Genomic DNA, 23,336 nt, shown 5'->3' with positions numbered 1-23,336 from the left:
TATAAACATCTCGACATTTGGAACTCGAAGATTAAAAATATATCCAAAGTATAATATTTTCATATCGTAATAATAGTATTACGTTTACCATTATTACATCTTATCTTAGTCTTGTATTTTACTATTACTATAATTATCGCCGGTAACTAGCCAAGTTCGTATAAACAAATTGTTAAATTCAGTATTATGGAAAACGAGGCACCGCGTGAAAAATTTCCATTCTATATTTTCGATTTATTTCGCATAGAATTACTCCCTTGCCTGTTGTATATTCATAAAAATACGAATCTTTACGCATTATATATTCACAGTCTGTGATTAACAGATTTCCGATAATCCTGTTCTTCGTTAACGTTTATTGAAAACTAAATGAAACGGGTTAGGTTTTGCTAGTGCATAGTTAGGTTTGTTAGTGTATCCCATTCGCGGCAGAAACGCTCGGCTTTATCGCTCGCTCGCGCCTGCACACGCGCGTGTATGCGTTCGCCCACGCGGAGCCGAAGGGCCCACGCAGAGCGTGAATATATAACGAGGACGAGCGAAAGATAAAGGGACGGGAATGCGAGGAGACGTAGCCCGATCGTTGGTTATCGAACGATCCGCGCGTAATTGCTACGCTGGGGATGAACATTTCGCACGACGTTCGCGTGTATTTGCGATTTCGTGGGAATTCATTATGGTTGCCATTTAACTGCTCTTCATTTTTGGAAACGCATCTTTAGAAGTCGCATTGAGAATTTGATAAGTATATACCTAAGTTTAGTGGAGCTCGGCTGATTTCAATGGACGTAGATATTCTATGTTTATTTAGGCACATTCTAAGATACATTTATGTGTTATTTTGCCTTTCTTAGTAGAAAAACATAGAAATTTTATAGTTCCGGGTGCAAGGAAAATATAACATGGGTAAAAAAGTTCCTTCACGAGTGTGGTTAATTCTGTTTTCTTTTTTTTCTTTTTTTAATAAAATGTTCAACCCTTCGTAGTCAAATTCGATGGAATAGCAAAGTTTGAATATAACATTACATCGTCACATGTTTACATATACATCGATGCTAAGATAGAATTGTATTTAATATTTGATTTCAAGAACGCAAATCGTTCCTAGAACGCTCAACTTCGTGCATTCTACTGTTTTTTTGATTATTAAATACGTTCGATATATCAATATCTACATGTTGGAAATTTATGGAGCAATACGACGACACGTGATAAGAACAGATGTAGAGTGTAAATATAAGGGTTTAAACTGGGACTGTTAATCTTGGTATACACAATTCCTCCAACTATGTCCGATAAATTGCTTGATTTATCGTACAATCGACATGACGCGACGTATAAAGTGTAAATTCTTTCAGATTGTGCCATTTTTAGCAGTTAAATTATGATTGAAAACTAGATAATCATGATCAGATAGATAATCATAATACGAAATGATAATAGTAATGAGAAAAGTTGTTGAAAATAATTGCTGATGTAAGTTTCAGATTAAATATTGTGGTCGTAGTTCGTAGGCGTTAAGAGAATCAGATAATGAAGCTAATTTCGAGACTAATAGTTATCAAGTTAAACGAATGGAGCATTGCTTGGACACTTCAATATAAATTTATAATGCATCGATTAGTAGGAGCAATTTTCAAATTATGTACTTGGTAGTAAGATCGAGTGGATGTGGTTATGTGTATTTTGAAAATGTTTGACCATTAGATGAAATTGCCACTGGTACCAATGTATAACAGTCGAGTGTATCGATTATTGGTGGGATAATTTGAAGTACTGTTAATGCAATCTAGTTAGAATAGAATATTCTTGTCTGCGAAAATCGAAAACAATTTTTTATTCTTTTTACGTAAACTTAACAGGTTAACGGATCTTTGATATCAATTTAGCATGTATTATTATTCGATTATTTTTAATTTCAAATTTGAATCACGACCGTGACAGAAGCATTTATTTTTTACCACGATCTGGCGTTGAAAATGAGGATCCAAAAACAATATGTTTCATCTCTTATTTAAGTTATTCTCTAGAATTTTGAATAGAAACAATTTCGTGTATGTATTCATTTAAAAATTAATTTCTCCATTCACTTCCTACTTTTTATATATTATAATGAAACTTTCACAAACATTAAATGATCCTTAAATATTTCTTTCAAATATACTGTTTTAAAGTAAGATAACAATATTTGGTTAACCTTAATAAGTAATATTTTTTAGAAAAAAGACAGACATTACACGTACATGTTTGTCCTCCATACACAATGCATTAAAACTGCTTGATCATAAGAAGAAAATATTGGAGAAGAATAATCGGACATTTAACGCGCAGACGATTGCTATAAAAATAATTTCACCATCGAGACCCAAAAACATTGACCGGGATCAAGAAATACCGAAGTGTTTCGCAGTGTCATGGGCAACAATTGCCAAACCTTGAGCGCTAGTGGAAACGTTGAAGGTTCATGACTAACAAAGCCACAGACTTATATTAAGCAATTGTTAATCAGTCGACCGAGTCGATCGATCTAAAGTCATTCGACTAAAACATTTATAGCAGAACCTTATTTTTCAGTGATTTTTATTATTAAAAATAATTAACGTAGCGAAAAGAAATGTTAACCGGTAATATCAATAACCATAAACAATTTTTACTATTTGAGTTCAAAAAGTTGATAGAAAAACACGTCATTGATGGATTAGAGGAAGAACGCAGAAACTATTTGAACTTCGAGCATTAGCAATTATAACAAAGGAACTTTGGAAAGTGATATACAAAAAATATTAATACAAATATTAATTGTTCCATTGTAAATCTTAACACATCATTAAAGTGCCAAAATGGCCTAACAGTTAGTATATTTTAATTTAAAAAGTAATCGTTATCAATGTGTTATAAATATTTCAATTTACCAATATTATTACGTAGTAAATTCTTGTAGAAGAAGACTCAGGATTTTCAACTAAAAATGGACAAAGTTTCAGTTACTTGAAACTAAAAAACTAACAGTCACTTCCACTTGATTGAAATTTAGTTACACGGCCAATTCTGAACGACTTAACATATTGTTGACGGTATACTGTGAAATAAATGTTACTTCAGTTCCCGCACATTTTTGGAAAACATATCAACGTTTATAAGATTAAAATCGAGTCACGTCTTTCGTCCGTGTAACGTCTAGAAAATAAAAAATGTCGATTCGCGTCAACAATGTATTGAAAATATTGGAGTCAATCGGTTCGATCGACTGATCAAAAGTTGTCCAATATAACGCGGCTTAAGCGTTAAAGAATGACAAACACGCTGCGTTAGCGAGTCGCTATCCGATTGTTTATAATTCGTGGATTACGTAACGAGAGAACGCTCGTGAACATTTTCTGCATCGAATGTTGCGTCACGCGTTTCACGACTGTCCGTTCGCAAAGTCCGCGAACGGTACACGATTCGCCATTATAATTCGCGTCGGGCAAACAGAGCGTAGCGCGTGATCCACTTCGTTTCCCTTTTGCGCGTTTGTTTATGCGATCGAGCGGTGCTCATTGAGAAATCGGGTTTGCGACGTGTTTCGGACTGCTATGCTATAAATTTAATGATAAAGACAAGATATACCGTGACAAGTAAAAAATTCCACGACGAGAAATGGCAAAAAGTGCAATACCTGCATTGGCTAATGAATGTCCATGAAGATGTAAATTAATAAATTTCTCAGTTATCGAACGTAATTTTTATATATCTGCAGTTAGTCGTAAAATATTTCGTTTGATACGTAGTTAAATATTTAGTGTTTTTCATCGTAAGTTACGAGACAGTAGAAAAGAGAATCTACGAGAGATCTACTTTGACAAATAATTGGTATATTTTATTTGAAATTATGAAAGATAAAAAAATAGATTGACGAGAAATTTATTTTTTGTGAATATTTGTTATCCTATTTTATGATGTTTCTATGGTAGATTATATTTTCATACATACATATATTGATAATTTTCGCCTTTCTATTAGTTTCAATATTAGGTATCATTCCTGAATTTTAAGTAATATTTGTTTGCTTCGACGTGTATTAGTTTAGTGATTAGAGTGAGAACAGATGCTGAATATTCATGATTAGCAAAGAAATAATCTTTTCAAAAGAGTAAAAAATTTAATTGAGATTAGTAGAGACAACTCAATTCGAATACTTAATTTAATTCCACATTAAAATAGCAATATACGTTTAAATTCCTAATGAATAATAGGTATTTTCCAGATATGCTTCTATTCGTCATAAAATTGTTATTATTACGCGACAATCATAACCCATATGCCGCAAAACGTATCTAAGAGAATATTTTCATAAAGTTAAAAGATATAAAAGGTAGGAACGTCAACATTGAAAATAAATATATGGAGATTACGACGAGCAAACAATACTTCATAAATATTCTTCAACGCGTACGTGATATTTGCTATACAGTTCTGTGGAGAGAAATTACGGTGCTGATGATAATTGTAGGTATAACGGAGAATTGGATGGTTGCTTAGCAAGAAAAAAGAAATGACTGTTCTTTTTAATTTTTTGCGGTCTATAGCTGGAATAATCTGTATAGCATACTTTCACCTGTAGCATCTTCGATATAGCGGTGAATCGTGATTTTAAAAGACAAATGAAATAAGTAGACACAGACAAGAGCGGTTATAAGGGACTGGTTAGCTCCAGTAATCGATAATTAACGTACTTGTTCCATTATGTTGCTGAGATTTCTAAGTTAAAAGAAGCTTAGATTTCTCGAAAAACGAGTTTTACATACAAATTGGACGAGTTGATGGTAATTTTACGTGTTAGTTCAAACATAGCTTTAAGCGACTTGTTCTAACATAACAACTCTTCGGAATACTGACATATCTAACTTAATTAGTATGTTCAATAATTGATATTATTATTATATTGCATTCTTTATGTAAGTTCGAATATCTATAATAATAACTTAAAGATAATATTTTCTATGTGTGTGAATTCTACAGAACTGTATCTTAAACTGTATCTATTCAAGTATGTTAGGTATATATATGATTCTGATTAAACCGTTCAGCTACTAAGCTTTTAAGCTAATCTTGCCGTTCTATTTTCTTTTTCACACTCGTATCCAAAACAAGAATAAAATGGAAGCAATAAAATGGAATAAAATCTTGTGGAAAAACTTTTCTGAGGAAATGTTTACGTAGGAAATAAGAATGTTTCATTTTTATGAATGAATATAAAACTTGATGTTATTTGAAGATCATAGATGAATAGCAATGTCATATTTCTTATCTTTCGTAGAAAAACAATTTTAAAATTCAGCACATTATCAACCAATCCAACATCAAAGCTATTACTATGCATTTGAATCCGTATATAAGATTCATTTCAAATATCTAGAATATTTGTATAAGCAAAAAGCACACAAGTAAGTTAAAGTACAGCATTTATACAGACGAATTGTACGTAAGTAGAATAGAGTACTACAATATTCATAAAGTCAGGTAGTACATAATTAATTAAAAAGTGATTAATTCCCATTATAAAATTATTATCGTAGCTGGTCTAAAATTTCTACACAGCACTGTGTATACGCAAAAGCATTCAGTCCAAAATTTCAGTAAATAATTTTTTACAACGATTATTACATGTCAGTAGAAATCAATTAAAAGTTATAAATCACTGGAACCTACGCGCTAACGTTACGCGATGCATGTTGGTTTTACGCGTATATATACAACAGTGTAAACACACATGGATCTCGGTGATATGCATTTTCCAGCAACGCTTTGTAGGAAGGCGTTTCGTTAATTTCCGGCGTGTCGAACAATATTTTTCGCGACATGCATGTCGCGTTTCGCATCGGCTATTCCCAATCGAATCAACGTATCGTCGCCCAGTGGAAATTCAACTTTCATCCCGAAATTGGCTAAATGCTGTTTGCCTCTAACAATCGAGTCGCGAGGGAGCGGTTCTGTGAATGGCGAGTATAATCGGCGTATCTACCGGAAGTCCGGCCTACGGGTTCCGGCCTCGAGCCACACGCTCATCTCGTTGTCTCTCGGTGTTCTTTTTTTTCTCCCTTTTTCTCTCCTCTCCTCTTTTCATTTTCCTTCTCTCTTCTGTTTTCCCTCCTTTTTTTTTATTTCATCGTGCCTATAGTGGTTGAATAACGAACGATGTTGACCGAAAAAGAGGGGCACGAGCCTCCATGTAACTCGAGGGGGCGAGAGAAGTTGACGCAGCTGCAGAAGTCGCAGGTGGAACCGGATTAGATTATCAACGCCATTCCTAGGGACGACACGGCTGCTTTCGCGGAGGAGCTGTTTGTCATTCCAGAAATTCGAAACACGCTCCTACGTTGACGTTGCTCTCGAGCTTGCGTTCTACCGGCCGAATTTAGAGCGAAAATGGTAGTTTGATGAATGTTGACTGTAGAGGGAGGGATTAGACGAAGAAACTTTTTAATGGAAATTAAATCCCTTGTTTTCGGTGTAAACTTATGCATTGTTAAAATATTTCGTTAAAATATTTCGGCATTTTTTAAGATATATGTGTGTACGTATAAGAATTATAGAGAAAAATGTGATAAGTACGATTTTATTGATTTTCTGAGTTTCATGTTATTTAGTGGTTAAAAAGATTGGGCTTAGCTTCTATATAATTAAAAAACGGAGAAATCTATTAGTTTTTTATTTGTGTTGAGACACTTTTTCTTAAGATAAATAAATTAAACCGTTACTTGTAACATTATTGATTGTATTGTTATAATATGTATATAAAATATATATAATACAATTGGTTGCATAGGAAATAATATAAGGAAGAAATACCTCTAAAATATATTCAGTCAAAAGCGTTGCTACAATTAGACAATTAAAAATCTTCTATAAAAATAGAACGCATATGTTTTACTATTCCTCTCAAACGCCAGCAAACTTGCTGAATAAATCTACGAGACTCATCCTGATATGTACCCCCAAAGGAGATAGCTCTCACGTCAAATAATTCCTATATTTTTAAGCTTCGAAAAGTGTGCCCACTGCAGGTTTGCGAAAGGTAAAAGGTTGGCGCAAACCAGAAAATAGTGTGCAGGTTGCGTTGTAAAAATGCAAATGTGTTATCACGAAAATTAGAAGAAAGAATGAGGAAACTAATTGCAGACGTTCTTCGTGATTTTAAAAACATCGCTTGAAATACTAGTAAAATATTGAATATATTAAAATATGCATTATTTTGACAGTTATACTTTTAGCTCTATTTTATATTAAAATACTCACGTTTATTTATAAAATGGCATTAAAATTGATAAAAATCATCCTCAGTTGCAATTATTTTTCTAATTATTTTTATCCTCTTTTTTGTTGGCAGATCGACTATCCAGAAGTGCATGGAGGAAGGATGCATCGACCACCGCACTCTCATCCCATAACCGACCATCGACAGGTCAACTTGGTCTTCGATGATACGGTAAACATCTGTTTTCGAGTTCTTTTTCCCCTTTTTTCAGATAGAAATTGCAAAAGTACGTTCAGGCAAAATTTAAAAAGACATTCAAGATCGCGCTTCTTTTTTGACTCGAATTCCTGTGCTTGAACGATGCTATCATAAATATATTGGTTCAAAATAGGCGAGACTCGGCGTTGGATAGATCCATCAGTTATTTCGAAATGACAGTCCACGACTAATTTCGACTGCACCGGCGGATGAATGTCTTTTAAATGGATAGTGGGAAAAATTTATTATATAATGGAACTTTCAAGATCACGTTGTCCTGTCAAACTCATCACGAAAGAAATATATATTTATTAAAAACAAGAGGAATTTTTCACAAGGTACTTAAAGATTTAGGTACTAAGGACAAAAGTAAATTGGTCTTTTAATATTTGACAAACTGAGTAATTCGTTCGTCGTGTAAAATGGATCTAACAATAAATACAAGTTAAAATAAAAAAAAAATCAACAAAAATGTACCTATCATGTTTTTTCTGCATGACGTTCAATTGCAAAGGTAGGCTTAGTTACGCCTTGTTTCACTTTAGCGCAATCGATAGCGTGGTATATTCGTATCTGATGCAGCTTGACAGAGACTCATGGCTGGTATCTATCGGTAAATCGGTACCTGATGCACTTTTGCTGATCATTTTCCTTGCAACGGTTCATGATCATTTGTCTTACGTCATCGGCGTGCAGATGGTTGAAAGAAAGTTTGATGTCGTCGGTCCGTGACGTGTTCGATGCGCCCACGCGTTCTCGATAATCGAAAACATAAGAGAGGAAGATGATGGAAAAATAAAAAAAGTGGAGATCGTTAAAAGCGGCTAGTGGTAAAACTTTTAAAGTAATCTTTTTTCCTTCTTCATTGTACTATTCTACGCTTTCTCATGCATTTCAAATGCCCGCCTGCTCCCTCGTGAAGGGAAGTTTTATCAGTTCGTGAATTTTCTTATCTCCATAGAAACGTATATAAGGAAAATTCACCAGGTTCCGAGGAGTAAACAACGATCATCGTAAAGCGAAAAAGGTTTTTCCGTGCTGGAAAGTGGAACGTAACGCGGGATGCGATCTATGGACGCGTTGTAGTTGAAGAAAATTTATTCTTTTTTCATCGTACGATGAATATTCGTTTTTTATATGCCTGTTATCGGTTTTGAAACTGTTATCGTACAGGATTTCTTTAATTTTGGCGCATTTAGAATATTTCTTTTCCTTTTTATATTTTTTACGTATCCTGTTATTCCTTTGGAAATTGTTAAAATTTAGTTAGTAATTATGTATGATTTTCGAAATACTGTTAAACAATTACATTAGTCTTCTTGTATTGTATTTAATCTTACATTTTTGAAATATAAAAAGCATTAATAGTAGATATATTTGAATTATGTATTTGACAGTATATGTACAGAGTACTTTTGATATTTTATACGACAAAGTTAATATAACTAAGATTATCTCTTAACTACTACTACTGTGGGGTTCTTAAGTAACCCAGACGGTATAAACATTGTCATAATTTCACTCTCAAGGAACACATGATGCTTAACTGTCTTAATAAGCTCCAAGTAGGGTGAGCCTTATAATTCTAGCTTATAAATTCCGATTTTTATTTTTTATTACTTCACAACTTCACCACAGAGTCAACATATTTTCATTTCATTCTACAGAAAGTAATTTACATTATTTTGGAATACAAATTTCTACCATAACTTCATTCAAATGTAGGTCTTCAATTTTAAATAAAATATTGTATTTTATGTATATGTTGATTTGAAAAGTAGTCACGAAAATGGAATTTTAATTGCAACAGCGTTCGAAATTTTATTCGAAATAGAAGTATTTAAATTTTGATGTAGAGAAGATCGAACGAAGTTCCACTTTTCCTACGATTTTAATTGAAATAATATTCGAAATTTTATTTGAAGTACAACTATTTAAATTTCGCGAAAACAAGACCGAAGGAAGTTCCGCTTTCCCTCGCTAGAATTTTACCTGCACGCGGCGCTTCGGATCGAAAGTTCGTTAAGGCGCAACGCGTGCGTGTAAGATGATCTACATTAAAGTATCTCTCCCCTAAAGAGTCTGTGGAATGCACAATGCACATCGGTGGCGTGCACTGGTATGCCAGTGTCTGCTTGAGTAGGAAGAAACTGAATGGGAGAAGCAATTTGGAAAGCTGTGGAACAGGACAAAAGGAAAAGTGAGACATGGGCACGACATAACGGGTCGTATAAATCATCCGTCGGGTCGGCCAGTGGCCTTTAAGCAGTTACTATCCGCTGTGTTGGATGCTTTGAACAGACCGGTACTCTTTTCTCCCAGCATCCTCCTTCTCTCTCAATTGCTTACCGACTGACGATTGACCGACCGTCGACTCCTTAAGCTTGTTTCACTTCGCTTTTGAGTCTCCCGTCTCGTCTCAGTGTGAGGTTCATCTGATCACAGACGAATTTTTCCAAATCAACATATACATAAAATATAACCAAAATTCGATGTTTGTAAGAAATTTTCTCGAGCAATTTTATGCAAGGTGCTTCGCGATGGCTGATTTGTTGATAGTGAATGATTATTTGGTACAATGTAACCGATGACTGGATGTCGCTGTAGATGTGCATTTATTCACATACAAAGAATTATTTTATGTGTAAAGTTCCATTTGATTACAGATGAAGTTTTAACTGATTCATGGACTAATTCAATGTTTGGAAAAAATCTCAAGTCTTCATCACGCTGTAAGTGATGTTATCCAAGCCAACAAATTAGGTTATAGAATTGTATTCTGATTACTAATATAATGAAATAAACAAAGATACCTTAAAGAGTATAAAACGAAGTATTGAACAATATATATGTTTATAGCGCCAATAATCGACTAATAACGAGGTGCAACTAGAATGAATTGAAAAATTTAGTCGGACATTATGACGTTTCATTGATAGGAGTGTTTTGTTAGTGTCACGGTCAGAAGCTACAGGTGGGCCCCCCAACGTGCGCCCCCCTATTGAGACAGACCTGAGGCTCGCTGCTCGGTCGGGTCACGTGACCCTACACTTTCGAAGGGAATGCCGGTGGCAAGAGGAAGGGTGGGGGAGGGACGAAAGGCAGTCCCATGTCCGCTACTTCGCTAAGTTGACGGCCCACGACACGGGGCACACCAGACGCGCCACGAGCTTCGTAAATGCACACAAAGAAGGTCACGTCGATCTGTGTGTATATACGGTCGCATATGCCATCGCGAATGAGAGGTGTGAGTTTCGTGAGTTCGATCGAATCGTGGACAACGAGCAAAAAGAGAATGTGGCCGGACACTGCTCGTTCTTCTTCGCGTTGTTTCTCGTGATCTAAAACACGGAAGAGCATAGTGCCGAGCAAGTGCCATTAGTTAAGACGATAAGGATGGACGCCTTCGGCATGTACCAAGTGAGTTTGACGATCTCCCGCGGGCTCAAAATGGCCTTGGTTTACACGTTTACTTTTCTCGTTCTTCGGATTTCCTTAAAACGAGTGCACACTGTGGTCGATCAAGGATGATCGTTGTTGATTATCGCCGGATGACAGATGTCACGATGTTTTTGTTTAGACATACGTACTTGTCATTTCTGTCTCTTTCTTCACTATGCGTGCTTTCTCTGGTTGCTCGATGTTGCGTGCGTGATGTCATGTCTGGTAACCTAACCTAACTTAAGAGCAGAACCTGTCTCTGTCCCCATCACGCCCATTCTTAGTACTATTCCGTAAACGAGTACCGCTCGTAGTGCCCATGTTTCTGTCCTACATGCTTCTTGATCCCGTTCTTTGCAGCCTCTTCCTGCCAATTGACAGATCGATGTCGATCCATGGATGATAGATTGCAGGTTATTTTATTCGTAGGTTCTTTTTTTCTTGCACCGTGCTATTGTTTACAATCGTGATTACATCGGTACATCGCGACGAAGAATGCGTTGCTTTGTATTAACATCGTCCGGGACGCTACATTAATGTAAACATTTTGGTTTGCATATTTGAGAATGTAGCAATAACAAAGCGAATATGTTGATCGTCTTTAATTAATGCGAAAGTATTACAGTGTACGTCATGTTTAACAGTAAATCGATGCAGCTATAAATATTTAGTATATAAGTTTATCAAGCATAAACATTTAATATTAAGTGATCTTTAGAACAATTACTGATAAAAACTGTGCAATAAAATGTAAGAATAAAGTGTAGTAATAGTGAAGTGAACAAGTGTATAATTAATTCGATAATTTTGCTTTTTTGTACAGTTTTCTCAAGGCCTGACAGGCAGGCCAGAGCTGTATCAAAAGTCCAATAGAAGCAGCCATTCGAGTGACACAAGCTCAGCATACAGTGGTTCAGACACCATGACATCTGTACAAGGTTCATTAGATGCAGATGCAGACGATGTTGATCTTTCAGGTCTTGTTGAATCTATAGTAGACAGCGATGAAGAGGAAGATCTTGCAGAAAGCATGGATGTAAGTACACTCTTTCTTAAATGGTTGCTTAAATTATAAAATTAAAGAGTACACTAACAAGAATTATTTTTACTTGCCTTTACAGAGCTTGACTGTCCGTGATCCAGTCAGAGAATGTTTAGAAAAAGATCCTATGGAAAGGACTGAAGATGATATAGAAACGCTCTTAGAATTCACACAACAACTAAAGGCTTTCACAAATATGACCTTGGCAGTAAGAAGAGCGCTATGCGCTGTGATGGTCTTTGCAGTGGTTGAACGTGCTGGTATGATAGTTTTGAATGATGGAGAAGAATTAGATAGTTGGAGTGTGCTCATAAATGGTGCTGTGGAAATTGAGCATAGCAATGGAGAAATTGAACAGCTGCACCTTGGTGACAGTTTTGGAATCTTGCCCACTATGGAAAGACTTTTGCATAGAGGTGTAATGAGGACAAAGTGAGTTCTATGTTAGAAATTTTCTGTCGTCAGTAGTTATCAAATGAAAATTCCATTAACACGTCTATTTCTTTTTCAGATGTGATGATTGCCAATTTGTATGTGTTACTCAGGCAGATTACTTTAGAATTCAACATCAAGGAGAAGAAAATACGAGGCGGCATGAAGAGAATGGGAGAGTGATTCTAGTAACAGAATTAAGGGGTGCTTTAGATGGCGGAGCACGCAGAGGTCATGTAGTTATCCGTGGAACTCCTGAACGTTTAATGTTACAACTTATCGAAGAAAACAGTATTACTGATCCCACTTATATAGAAGATTTCTTATTAACGCATCGAACATTTATCGATAGTCCTTTATTAGTTGCGAGTCAATTGTTAGAATGGTTTGATCAAGCACAAGTCAGAGATAGAGTTGCCCGTGTGGTACTTCTTTGGGTAAATAATCATTTTACTGATTTTGAAACTGATCCCGCCATGATGGAATTTTTGGAAGCATTTGAAGCCGGTTTAGAAAGAGAAAAAATGCTAGGACAACAAAGGTATACATTAATTTTGTTAAATTTATATTCGTTATAATAATTATTAAGCATTTATAGTATTTAAAAGTCCTTCAATAAATTTCAGATTATTAAATATTGCGTGTGCAGCAAAAGCAAGAACGCGGAATGTAACATTAGCAAGGCCTACAAGGGACGAGGTCTTGCATTTTAGTATTTTGGGCGGATATGAAAGAGGTTTCGGCATTTTTATTTCAAAAGTGGATAAAAAGTCAAAGGCTGAAGATGTTGGCTTGAAACGTGGTGATCAGATTTTAGAAGTAAATGGACAGAGTTTTGAGCACGTGAGTCACGCCAGGGCTCTTGAAATCTTAAGAGGATCTACTCATCTTAGTATAACTGTTAAATCAAACTTACTTGGTATGTTACATTTTGTAAAAACAATAATTTGTGGATTATATTTCCTTTATGCGAGCAATGAATTACTGTTGTAGCGTTTAAAGAAATGCTTCAGATGCCAGATGACTCGCCGAGGCCGCGGGGAAGAGCAAACAAACCTGAAATTTCAAGAATACAAACAGATCCACGTGCAAGGTTGTCCACGCACGTGGACCCGATAACTCCAGGAAATCCACTGAATCCTTTAGTAGGCGGTGTTCCACTGTTAATACCTGATTCTAATGTTTCTCCCTGTAAAGATGCTAAAAAAGAGCATAAAGGATTCATGACGCTTGGACCGAAAAAGAGATTTCAAAAAGCTCTTATAAAAATGAATATACTGCCAAAGAATACTATTAAGTAAGTCAAAAATATATCTGTCATTTTCTTTTTTTTTCATTTTTTTTCCTTTTTCTAATTCAAGAAAATATATTTTACATAGGAGTGATTCATTTTACAGTGATGGTGTACATGTAGACGATCCTCTCGCACCCCCTCATACACCACCGGGAACAGGAGGACTTTCACAGACTACTAACCTTTATCATTCGAAAAGTAATCCTGACCTTACGTCGTTATATTGTTATGACGACTTAAGGGCGCCTGATTATCCAGAACACGTTTTGAAGGTTTACAAAGCTGATCAAACTTGTAAATACCTTCTTATTCACAAGGAAACAACGGCGCACGAGGTAGATATTTAAATCTTGGGAAACAATATGCATGGTTAAAAGTTTCTATTTGTATGCTAATATATTATTTTAGGTGGTAATGCTAGCTCTCCAAGAATTTGGTATAACCGCTGCCGAAGGCAGTTCGAATTTTTCCTTGGCTGAAGTTAGCGTTGGAGAAGGAGGAATGATTAAACAACGCAGGTTACCTGATCAGTTGCAAAATCTTGCGGAAAGAATTGGTTTAAGTTCAAGGTATTATTTAAAAACTAACGGTATCTCGGAGACGTTCGTAGCAGATGAACAAGCGCCAGAACTTATACGCGAATCTCAGGTTCACTTTTTACAATTAAATGCCGTTGAAGTTGCAATTCAATTGACTTTACAAGATTTCAGTATATTCAGGTAAATTGGTAATACTTTCAGTTTCTTTGCAAGTTATTTTTTGCAAAATGGAAATATTGATTTGTGTGCTATTATTAGGCAAATAGAATCCACGGAATACGTGGATGATTTATTCGAATTGAAGAGTAGATATGGAGTGCCTATGCTCAGGCAGTTTGCAGAACTAGTCAACAGAGAAATGTTTTGGGTTGTGACAGAAGTTTGTTCTGAACACAATCTTGTTCGACGTAGTAAAATAATAAAACAGTTTATAAAAATAGCCCGTGAGTTTTTATCCTCATCCATTGTAATTTTTTGTTACATGAGTATCCTAATATTTTTCTGTTTGCTAAACAGGACAATGTAAAGAATGCAAAAATTTCAATTCCATGTTTGCGATTGTGTCTGGCTTGGGTCATGGGGCTGTCTCAAGATTAAGAGCTTCTTGGGAGAAACTACCAAGTAAATATCAAAGGCTATTTAGTGACCTTCAAGAATTAATGGACCCGAGCCGTAACATGAGCAAATACCGACAATTAGTAGCGTCTGAACAAACGCAACCTCCTATAGTAAGTTCTCATGTTACTTCTAACTATTAGTTGCATACTTTGTTCTTTTTATTATGCAGTGGAATAACATGAAATATTCCTATTTCTTTTCAGATTCCATTTTATCCAGTAGTAAAGAAAGATTTAACATTCATACACCTTGGCAATGATTCCAGAGTGGAAGGTTTGGTAAATTTCGAAAAGCTGAGGATGATAGCGAAAGAAGTGAGAACGTTAACGAACATGTGTTCTTCACCCTACGATCTATCAATAATGTTAGAAAGAGGTGGCCAGCCACCTAGTTCTGCCATGGTTGCGTTAAATCAAATGACTACTGGAAATCAAGGTAATCTAACTTGAGTATGTAGAAACAGAACCAGCAATGTGATGATTCGTTTTTACTAACAGTGTTGCAATGTCCAGGAGGACAGACGGCAACAGTAAAAAGGCGGAAAAAGTCTACCGCTGCACCAAACCCGAAGAAAATGTTCGAAGAGGCTCAAATGGTTCGAAGAGTGAAAGCGTACCTTGCCAACATGAAAGTAATAACTGACGAGGAACGATTACATGCTTTGTCTGTGGAATGCGAACCTCATGCAGGAACTGCCGCGGTAGCCGCAGCGGTACCTCTCAGTGCAAGCAGAGGAAGAAGGCATCCTTCGCCTACTTTGTCAACTACAAGTAGTGCTAGCAGCACCAGTGAAGGTAGAAAGAGTATACAAGGTAGGATATTTTTATCTTTCGTTTGAATTAATTATTATGTAATGTTAATTATTATAAAATATTAATTATTGTGTATTTTCAGGTACAAAGTTTGGAGCTGCATCGCCACAAGCAGTACGGAAAATGTTAGCGCTTTCTGATCCCCACAAAACACGTCCGTATCAACCGAAACATTGCCCACCAGCACTTCCAGTGCCTGGATTGGCATTGCATTCCAGCGGATTGGAGCCTAGTCCCGGTGCACCTAGGAGAGTAGGATCTGGTAGCCGAGTTCCTATGCATGAGAGATCCCATAGCGATACTCCTTCCAGTTTACCACCACCTGTCGATCTCAGCGCTGAAAGTAGTAGCGTAACCAGCTTGAGCAATCTTCAGCCGTTAAGAAAAACGTTGACCAGTGGTAAGTTGATTAATTTCGACACATAAAATGGTTCGAAGCGAGATGCTGTCTATTATCGTTTAACATACATTGTATACACACATTCAAAACATATATACACCTGAATACTTCAACAGTGTAAAGTTTTTTCTGTGTCTCTATACATATTGCTAGCTTTAAACGATGAATCATACGGTGCTTCTTTTTCTTTTTATTTTGAACGTTGTTTCATTGCGACACACAAATACAGCAGACACATCTCGCGAAGTACCATTCAGTGCACCTTTTCATTGCTCGTGACCGTACACATTGGTCAGGTCTCGCAAATTCTAAGAAACTATCTCATTTTATATGCACGCTGCACAGCCGTTTACGCAATTCATAAATGTTCCATGTTTATATTTAGCTTATCCATTTTACACGCATCTTGTACGCCGATTACCGTAGCTCGCGCTTCTTTTCAATCAATATTATCGTCCCGTGTTATACACACCACGGTCCTGATCCCAGGGCGAAGCACGTCTAGCTTCAATTTAGATCACTCACCATGGGACATACGGACGCGTAAATCACATCCTTCAACGATTTAATCTCAATGCTATAGTTTATATCATTTTTAAATCACTTTTTGTGAACAAACTTAAATAGACAGTAGTTTCGAATATTTTACTACAATTTCTCTTAATACTTTCTTCAGTTTAAAAACTGACTGACAATTAATTGTATTGTAGGAAATATAAATATTGCTCCTGGAAATAATCTCCTTCTGATAAATATCATTTTCCAGGATCTAATATTTTTCAAATTTTCATTTTTTTTTCTTTCGATAAAGATAATAATATGAATCTTAATTTTGTTAGAAGTAGCTAGTAGTCGTTTACAGAAGGACAATCTCTGGTAGGCGTGCATCGAAAAACAAATGCTGTGCCAGCGCAACTTTTAATCGCGGTCAAGTCGACATTTTTGTAGGCGTCAAACTGACGTTTGTTGGCTTTGATTTTTTCAAGTGAGAAAGCGAGAGAGAAAGAGAAAGAAAGAACGAACGAGTGATAAACGGATTACACGCGTTCAATGAAACGCGATTAATATTTGTTAGATAATTAGCAGTTAGCGGGCGCATCGGGGCGAGAAATGGGCTATAGAATGTGTAGTGATAGAAGTGTCTTGGGGACGTGTGCGTAGGTTCGGTGACGAGCAGTGACAGTGGTCACAGTACACAGCTGGACAGCCACAGCGGAAGCAGCGTAGAAGCTGGTGGTAGTCCACCGCCACCTCAAAGACGGCACTCCGCCATGCAAGGTACGTAAACTTGAACCAAAAGAGATCAAATAACTCCACAAGCTCGTGCTCATTACCTCTCTTGTTCCCTTTTTTTGCCCGTTCCGTAGACCGTAGTTTAGAAGGTAGAACCAAAGAAAGAATCTGGAGTGGTCCAACGAGATGAAGTTGCCCTTTCCATTTTTTTTTTTTACTTATTTTATTTTTTATTTTTTATTTAAAACGTCGTCGTGTTATGGACGACCCGTGTATATCGTGTATGTCGTTGATTGACACAGTAACTGCGTGAAAGTTTCGTGATACGGTTGGGTGTTGAGTCTATGAGTCTCTGTTTTTCTTATTTTTCTGTTGTAATCGCAAAAGTGATCGTACAGAAAAAAATATTTGTTTTTTTCTAGTAGTGTGTGACGCATCGTTAGATATTTTTGGTAGTTAGTAAACAGAGAATGATTCGTTTTTTGAAAACGTGTGATACCTGTTGTACGTCTCTTGATGACTATATGAGTATCCTTCGTGTAATTATCACATCTATTTTTCATTTTTTATTTTTTCCTCTTTTTTTTTGTTTTCGTTTGATACTAAAAGTAATCGAAATGTTTTCTCATTACAGTTTGCCGTTTCACACAGTCGTAGTCCGTTTACTCCTCCGAATCATTCGTTTCACTCTCCGGGTCACGATTAGATTCTAACGTTGAAAAGAAAACGTATGTCCCATGGCCACTCATCTTCATTCTCTCTCGTCTATGGTAGTTAAGAAAAAAATCTCCGTGCAATTTAAGCTACAGCATATATACGTTACATTATGTGTATATTACGTACATACACTCTTTTTACCGTACCTATCCGGTACTTTATTTATTTATCGTTTAGCCGAGCGTTGCGCCGATAACGTAGATAAACGTGCTTTATAGCCGCTTCTATCCCGGGAGTTCCAATTGCTTTCAGTACATTTATCGCTTGAAGCTTTTTCACAGAGACTCGCTTCTTTACGCAGGGGCATTATTCACGCATACACGCATACATTGATATTTATATAACGACACATCGACCCAATTTTTGCGATCTTTCCACTCGCGGCACTCACTCTAGGAATCTTCCTTCATGTTCAATGAGAGGGACGCCAACAAGCTTATATTTTATTTATTCTTTCGAATAAATATTGTATACTTTTTCTTAATTAAAAAAGATCTTTGCGATTTTTATCGCTCGTCTCATTTATCTACATCAAGAGAAAAAGATACACAAAGCAAAAATGAAAAAGAGAAGGGGAGAAAGTACCACCAGATGTTAAACCGGTGTGTCATTGTACATTTTGTAAAGAAACATTTCGTATGTGGCCTGTGTGTGGTGCAGGGTCTGTTTTGAGAGGTGGTGCACCTCCGTTTCCTCACGCGGTAGCAGTGTTACCTCCGCTTCCTGCCAACCACAACCAGAATCACAACCACAATCATCATCACCACCACCACCACCACCACCATCACCACCAACATTATTACGATCATCACCATCACCAACCCCAAAATCCTCAAGGTGAGTCCGCGATTGTCGTCTTGCCTGTCTTGAGTTTCTCTCCTTGCAACTGGGCTGAATCTTCTCTCTCTTTTTTCATAGTACTCTCTGTTCGACACTATCTATGATTGCGTTGCTTCCGGATCATCCGTAGTGTTTATGCATGACGTAGTAAGATAGTATTAATTAATATATCTTTGGTGAATGAATATCTGTAGAAGGATGAATAGAATATGAAACTCGACTAATCGTTTGAACATAGAAAAAGGATGAGTAGACATTGGTAAATGGGAGTTCTGTACCAACCGGAAGCAACGCGTTAGGCTTGAGGCATTCATTGATAACGTATACAGCGATGCATCGGCTTAATCTGTATTAATCGCTTGCTCGAAGGGTTGGCGTGTGCACGCTAATAATCACGTGAGTATCGTTGCCTGCTGTACACATGTGTATGCAGGTTGTGCGTGCGTATAGAAAATGGTGTGCGTTGCATCGACAGTGTGTGACCGTTTTTATTGTGTTGTCGCGTTTCCTCAGGATTAACGGAGAACCGAGGCTTCTTTTCAGGGTATATATTAACTGGTTTTCAGTGCTTTCCTCTTTTTGGGTTCTGATCTAGCGGTGAATAACGAGCGTGTTGTACAGTTTTCTCGTATATGTATATAGCTCGTCTCTTTCGAGCTCCGTTCTGAACGAGCACGACGAGTCTGTTTTATGTTGTTTTTTTTTTTTTAATCAAAGAATATGAATTCGTCTTGTTTTTATATTTGTTACAATGTATGCAATACATACATAAAAAGGGGACGAATTTAAGACGAGCACATAATAAGGAGAGAAAGAATTCTTGAATAAAATATTTACATAAATACATTATTGTACGGTATTATTTAGTCGCACCAGGTACAGTCGACTAGATGTTTCAAAAATTATAGAATCTACATTTTTTGAATATCTTAGTGAATATCGTTGTACTTAAAAAATTATACATATTAAAAATAAATAACAATTATATTTGTATGTACAGTAAGAAATTTTCCACAGACTTTACTTACTGTCAATTATTGAATCCTATACAATTGCAGAAATTGTTTCATCCTTTATTATAACGAGTACTTCACCTTGTATATTTGACGCATTTTAACGAATTACACGCATTCTGTGAATTTTTGTATTCCCATGTTTCCGATAAATGCATAAAAATCCGCAGTTTAACTATTAGCGATGTCCATAAAAAGTACCTACCACTTTTCATATTTTTCGAGCCTTTGTACGAGTCGTGTTCGTTCAGAATTGCAAATGGCGATGGATTACATGGCGGTAAAAAGGATAAGGGGAGAGAGCGGTTGTTGAACAGCAGAAGGAGATGCAGGGATGTGAGAGATCGAGAGAAAGAGAGTCGAGGGTTTTCAGGTACTACGGGATTAGGAGTAGGCGTGGGTCTTGGAGTACCGGCGGCGCTTCCCCCTCCAGGAGCTGGAACGACAATTATGACGACCATGACGACCATGACTACCATGACGTCGATGACGACGATGCGTCCAGGAATTGGTAGTACACAGTGCCGTCAACCGCCTGCTTACAAAGTTGCAGCGCAGATGGCAAGGTTGCATAGGCTTGGCCGTGCTCACAGCCACGAGGGTGTTACCTACAGGAACGACCATGAAGATGGTACAAAAGCAAACACAATCGCTAAACCTAAAATACAATCTACTCTACCTACCACAGTTTTTTCTCTAGACGTATTATCATATATGTCTATACTTTTTATGAATTGATATACTTTTCCGTCCTCGAGGCTTGTTCTCCCTAACACTATCGATATCATAGCGATGGGATTGATATGGAATAAGTTATAACGATTATAATTAGTCGTTAGTTTATTAGATTATGAAAATAGTTTTATAAATGATGTTAGATAGTGTTGGCTTTAGATAGAGTGATTTTCGAACATTGATACGAAATTATTGGAATGTGATATGAAATTATAAACTGCTGTTACAGCAGAGGTATGCGTAACTTCCTTGTTAAGATTAAAATAGGATTCAGAAGAACGAATAAGGTTGTGCTTACGTAATGAATAATAGGATAGAGTGAGCGGAATAGTAATTAATTTTTTTTAGAAGAATGAGAATTTTTGTAAATACTTGTACATAAAGAATTTTCGTGTATAGATCAGGATTCCTTTATGAAATGGCTCTTAGAGTGTAAAGATATAAAAAGGGATAAATGTATTTTTTTTTTTTTTTAGTATATTACGTCCTTTAAAGGATATTAAGATATAAAGAGATGTGAAATAATAGCTTTAAAGTTTTCTTTAGATTTAAGATGTAATTTATAAACATGAGAAATGAGAAGATAAGTCTTAAATACTGTCGATAATATGAACATTTAAATTGCGAGAGAAGCGAAAGAATCGAACAAGATTATCAAGGAATATTGATCAGTCCCACCATTGACTATCGATAATGCACGGAAAAAATGTTAGTTATAGTCTTTAATTTTGTTCGCATTTCGCTTATTTGCCGCGTAATATTTTTAAAATTTTTTGCTGTATTTTCGTTTTATCTTTTCAGACATGATACATTTATATCAGTCTTTTACCGCGTAATTATTTTTCTTTCATTGAATACGAGTTTCTTAATTAATTATTATTAATAATATACATTTATTAATAATAAAATTTCTTTAATACCATCCTTTTTCAATACGATGTGTGCGTTTACTCGTGTCACTTAAATTTCGTCAGAAATTATTAACTTTTAAATTTCTAAATCCAAATAAGATACATAATATCCTAAATGTCAGTAAAAATTATAGCCTGTTATCATGTGTGAAAACTATCAAATGCACTCAAACTCAAATAAACTGTAATCGTTCAAATTGTTCGCGACTACCACATTTTTCACCGTAATGATCAACGAATCTACGTGACGTAGAATATCACGATGAATTCAATAACGATTACTTCTTCCAACTCTGAAACACTCGAATAGTAGCACAGAAAGCTCTAGTTCCTGCAAAATACCGTATAACATTATCGAACAGTCATGGAATCTTCTTTTTTTCCAATGGATGAGTTATGCAATGAACACTAAGTACTTACACACCGTTCTCTATCTACCTTTAAGCTATTTCTATCGATTAAGTATTTACAATGTATGTATGAACACACGCGCACACACACACACACACACACACACACACACAAGTCTATGGACGATTCTCAATCGTCATTGTTTGTTATTCGATGTACATGTTAATTATTTATCTAATTTATCTTCTCATCAACGATCGCATCTGAACTTGTATATAACGAACACATATCCGCCTATGTTTCACTTGTACATTTTTAACACAAAGTGCCTGTGTAACCACGCGTTTTCTGCGTGCATAACTTATAACTTCATGTTTTATATTTTCTTTTCAGTATTTCGATTTTTTTTCTTTCCTTTTTACTGAAATTTATTTTAACCTTAGAATTATTCAACCCGTACTCATTGTGTTTATGCGTAATAGAAATCTGCATTTCGATCAGCGAAAAATTCGTTGCATATTATAGCAAATTATAATTATATCGATGTATTTTTCATGTACTTGTTGTTTTTCTTTTTTTTTTTTTGAAGCTTGTTGCAAGCAGATGGTACTATTTTCGATTGCGATACTTTATGTTTCATCTTTGCATATTGTATAGTTTCGTATTCCACCCTCCGTGTCGAGGCATGACAGCTTGCTTGCGTCCAATTTTCTTCTTTTTTTTGTTCTTATTTGCACGTCACTTCACGTCACTCCACGATCCCTTTTGTTTCGACCGATTTGATTTCTTTCGATACATAGAATTTGTTACATTTTACAGAGTCGCAATTTTATAGGTGGTTTCTTTAAAGGAATTCGACAATAATTCAATAGATGTATTCTTTGTTTCTCTTTTTCCACCGAGAGACTTGCTACTTTGGCGAACATGACTTTACTCTTTAGTTCATTCGTAGAATGTATGTTAGAATTTCCTATTTTATCTTCTTATTTGATTTATTTTCTATTTAAGTTCCTTCTCTTGTTGAATCGTGTTGTGTTAATTTTTTTTCGAAACTGTAGTTTCTGTACTGAAATCTGTTGCTATGCATTAGTAGGTTTCATTTTATGCATTCTTTAGCTGTCGACTAGTTGTTGGTAAGAGAATTATAGAATAATAGAGCTAGAAAAATAGATGAAAGAATTTGTAGTAATGTAACAGTGTATTTGAATGTCTAAGTTAATAAATTAATATAGATTATTCTGTGTATAGGCAATTAGTTAGATAACTTTACATTGCTTCAATTCATAGTATTCGTAGTACATCTTTTTAGAAATTTAATAAATGAAAATCCAGAAATTACAGTTTCAGAAAAAAAGTATAATACGAGTTTCAAGCAACTAGCATAAAAATTTGTCTTCTTTTTTACAAATATCATTATTATATCATACTTTGACATAGTATTAAATTACATCCTAAGAGGAAAA

The 23,336-nt window shown here is 35.8% G+C and overlaps 1 protein-coding gene across 11 annotated transcripts in view; it reads left to right on the top strand.

Moving 5' to 3' along the window:
• The window catches only part of LOC122567103 (rap guanine nucleotide exchange factor 2-like), a 254,187-nt gene that overhangs the window by 224,396 nt on the left and 6,455 nt on the right, over positions 1 to 23,336 (top strand). For 4 of the 11 annotated variants that reach the window (XM_043725311.1, XM_043725318.1, XM_043725308.1 and 1 more), the window contains 15 exons: positions 7,370 to 7,468; positions 11,760 to 11,972; positions 12,058 to 12,410; positions 12,490 to 12,951; positions 13,037 to 13,329; positions 13,404 to 13,707; positions 13,790 to 14,039; positions 14,113 to 14,423; positions 14,502 to 14,686; positions 14,760 to 14,971; positions 15,065 to 15,296; positions 15,359 to 15,673; positions 15,756 to 16,073; positions 17,235 to 17,351; positions 20,250 to 20,507. In XM_043725311.1, coding sequence (XP_043581246.1) covers positions 7,370 to 7,468; positions 11,760 to 11,972; positions 12,058 to 12,410; positions 12,490 to 12,951; positions 13,037 to 13,329; positions 13,404 to 13,707; positions 13,790 to 14,039; positions 14,113 to 14,423; positions 14,502 to 14,686; positions 14,760 to 14,971; positions 15,065 to 15,296; positions 15,359 to 15,673; positions 15,756 to 16,073; positions 17,235 to 17,351; positions 20,250 to 20,507 — 3,922 coding nt within the window. Of the gene's footprint in view, positions 1 to 3,511; positions 3,689 to 7,369; positions 7,469 to 10,349; positions 10,916 to 11,759; positions 11,973 to 12,057; positions 12,411 to 12,489; positions 12,952 to 13,036; positions 13,330 to 13,403; positions 13,708 to 13,789; positions 14,040 to 14,112; positions 14,424 to 14,501; positions 14,687 to 14,759; positions 14,972 to 15,064; positions 15,297 to 15,358; positions 15,674 to 15,755; positions 16,074 to 17,234; positions 17,352 to 20,249; positions 20,508 to 23,336 lie in introns of those variants that run through there. The other 7 variants (XM_043725315.1, XM_043725309.1, XM_043725312.1 and 4 more) reach the window with 7 other exon arrangements.

Source organism: Bombus pyrosoma, linkage group LG4 (genome assembly GCF_014825855.1).
Source record: "Bombus pyrosoma isolate SC7728 linkage group LG4, ASM1482585v1, whole genome shotgun sequence".
NCBI lineage: Eukaryota > Metazoa > Arthropoda > Insecta > Hymenoptera > Apidae > Bombus > Bombus pyrosoma.
Note: the sequence above shows the minus strand (reverse complement) of the source record. Positions and strands in the feature narration are given on the sequence as shown.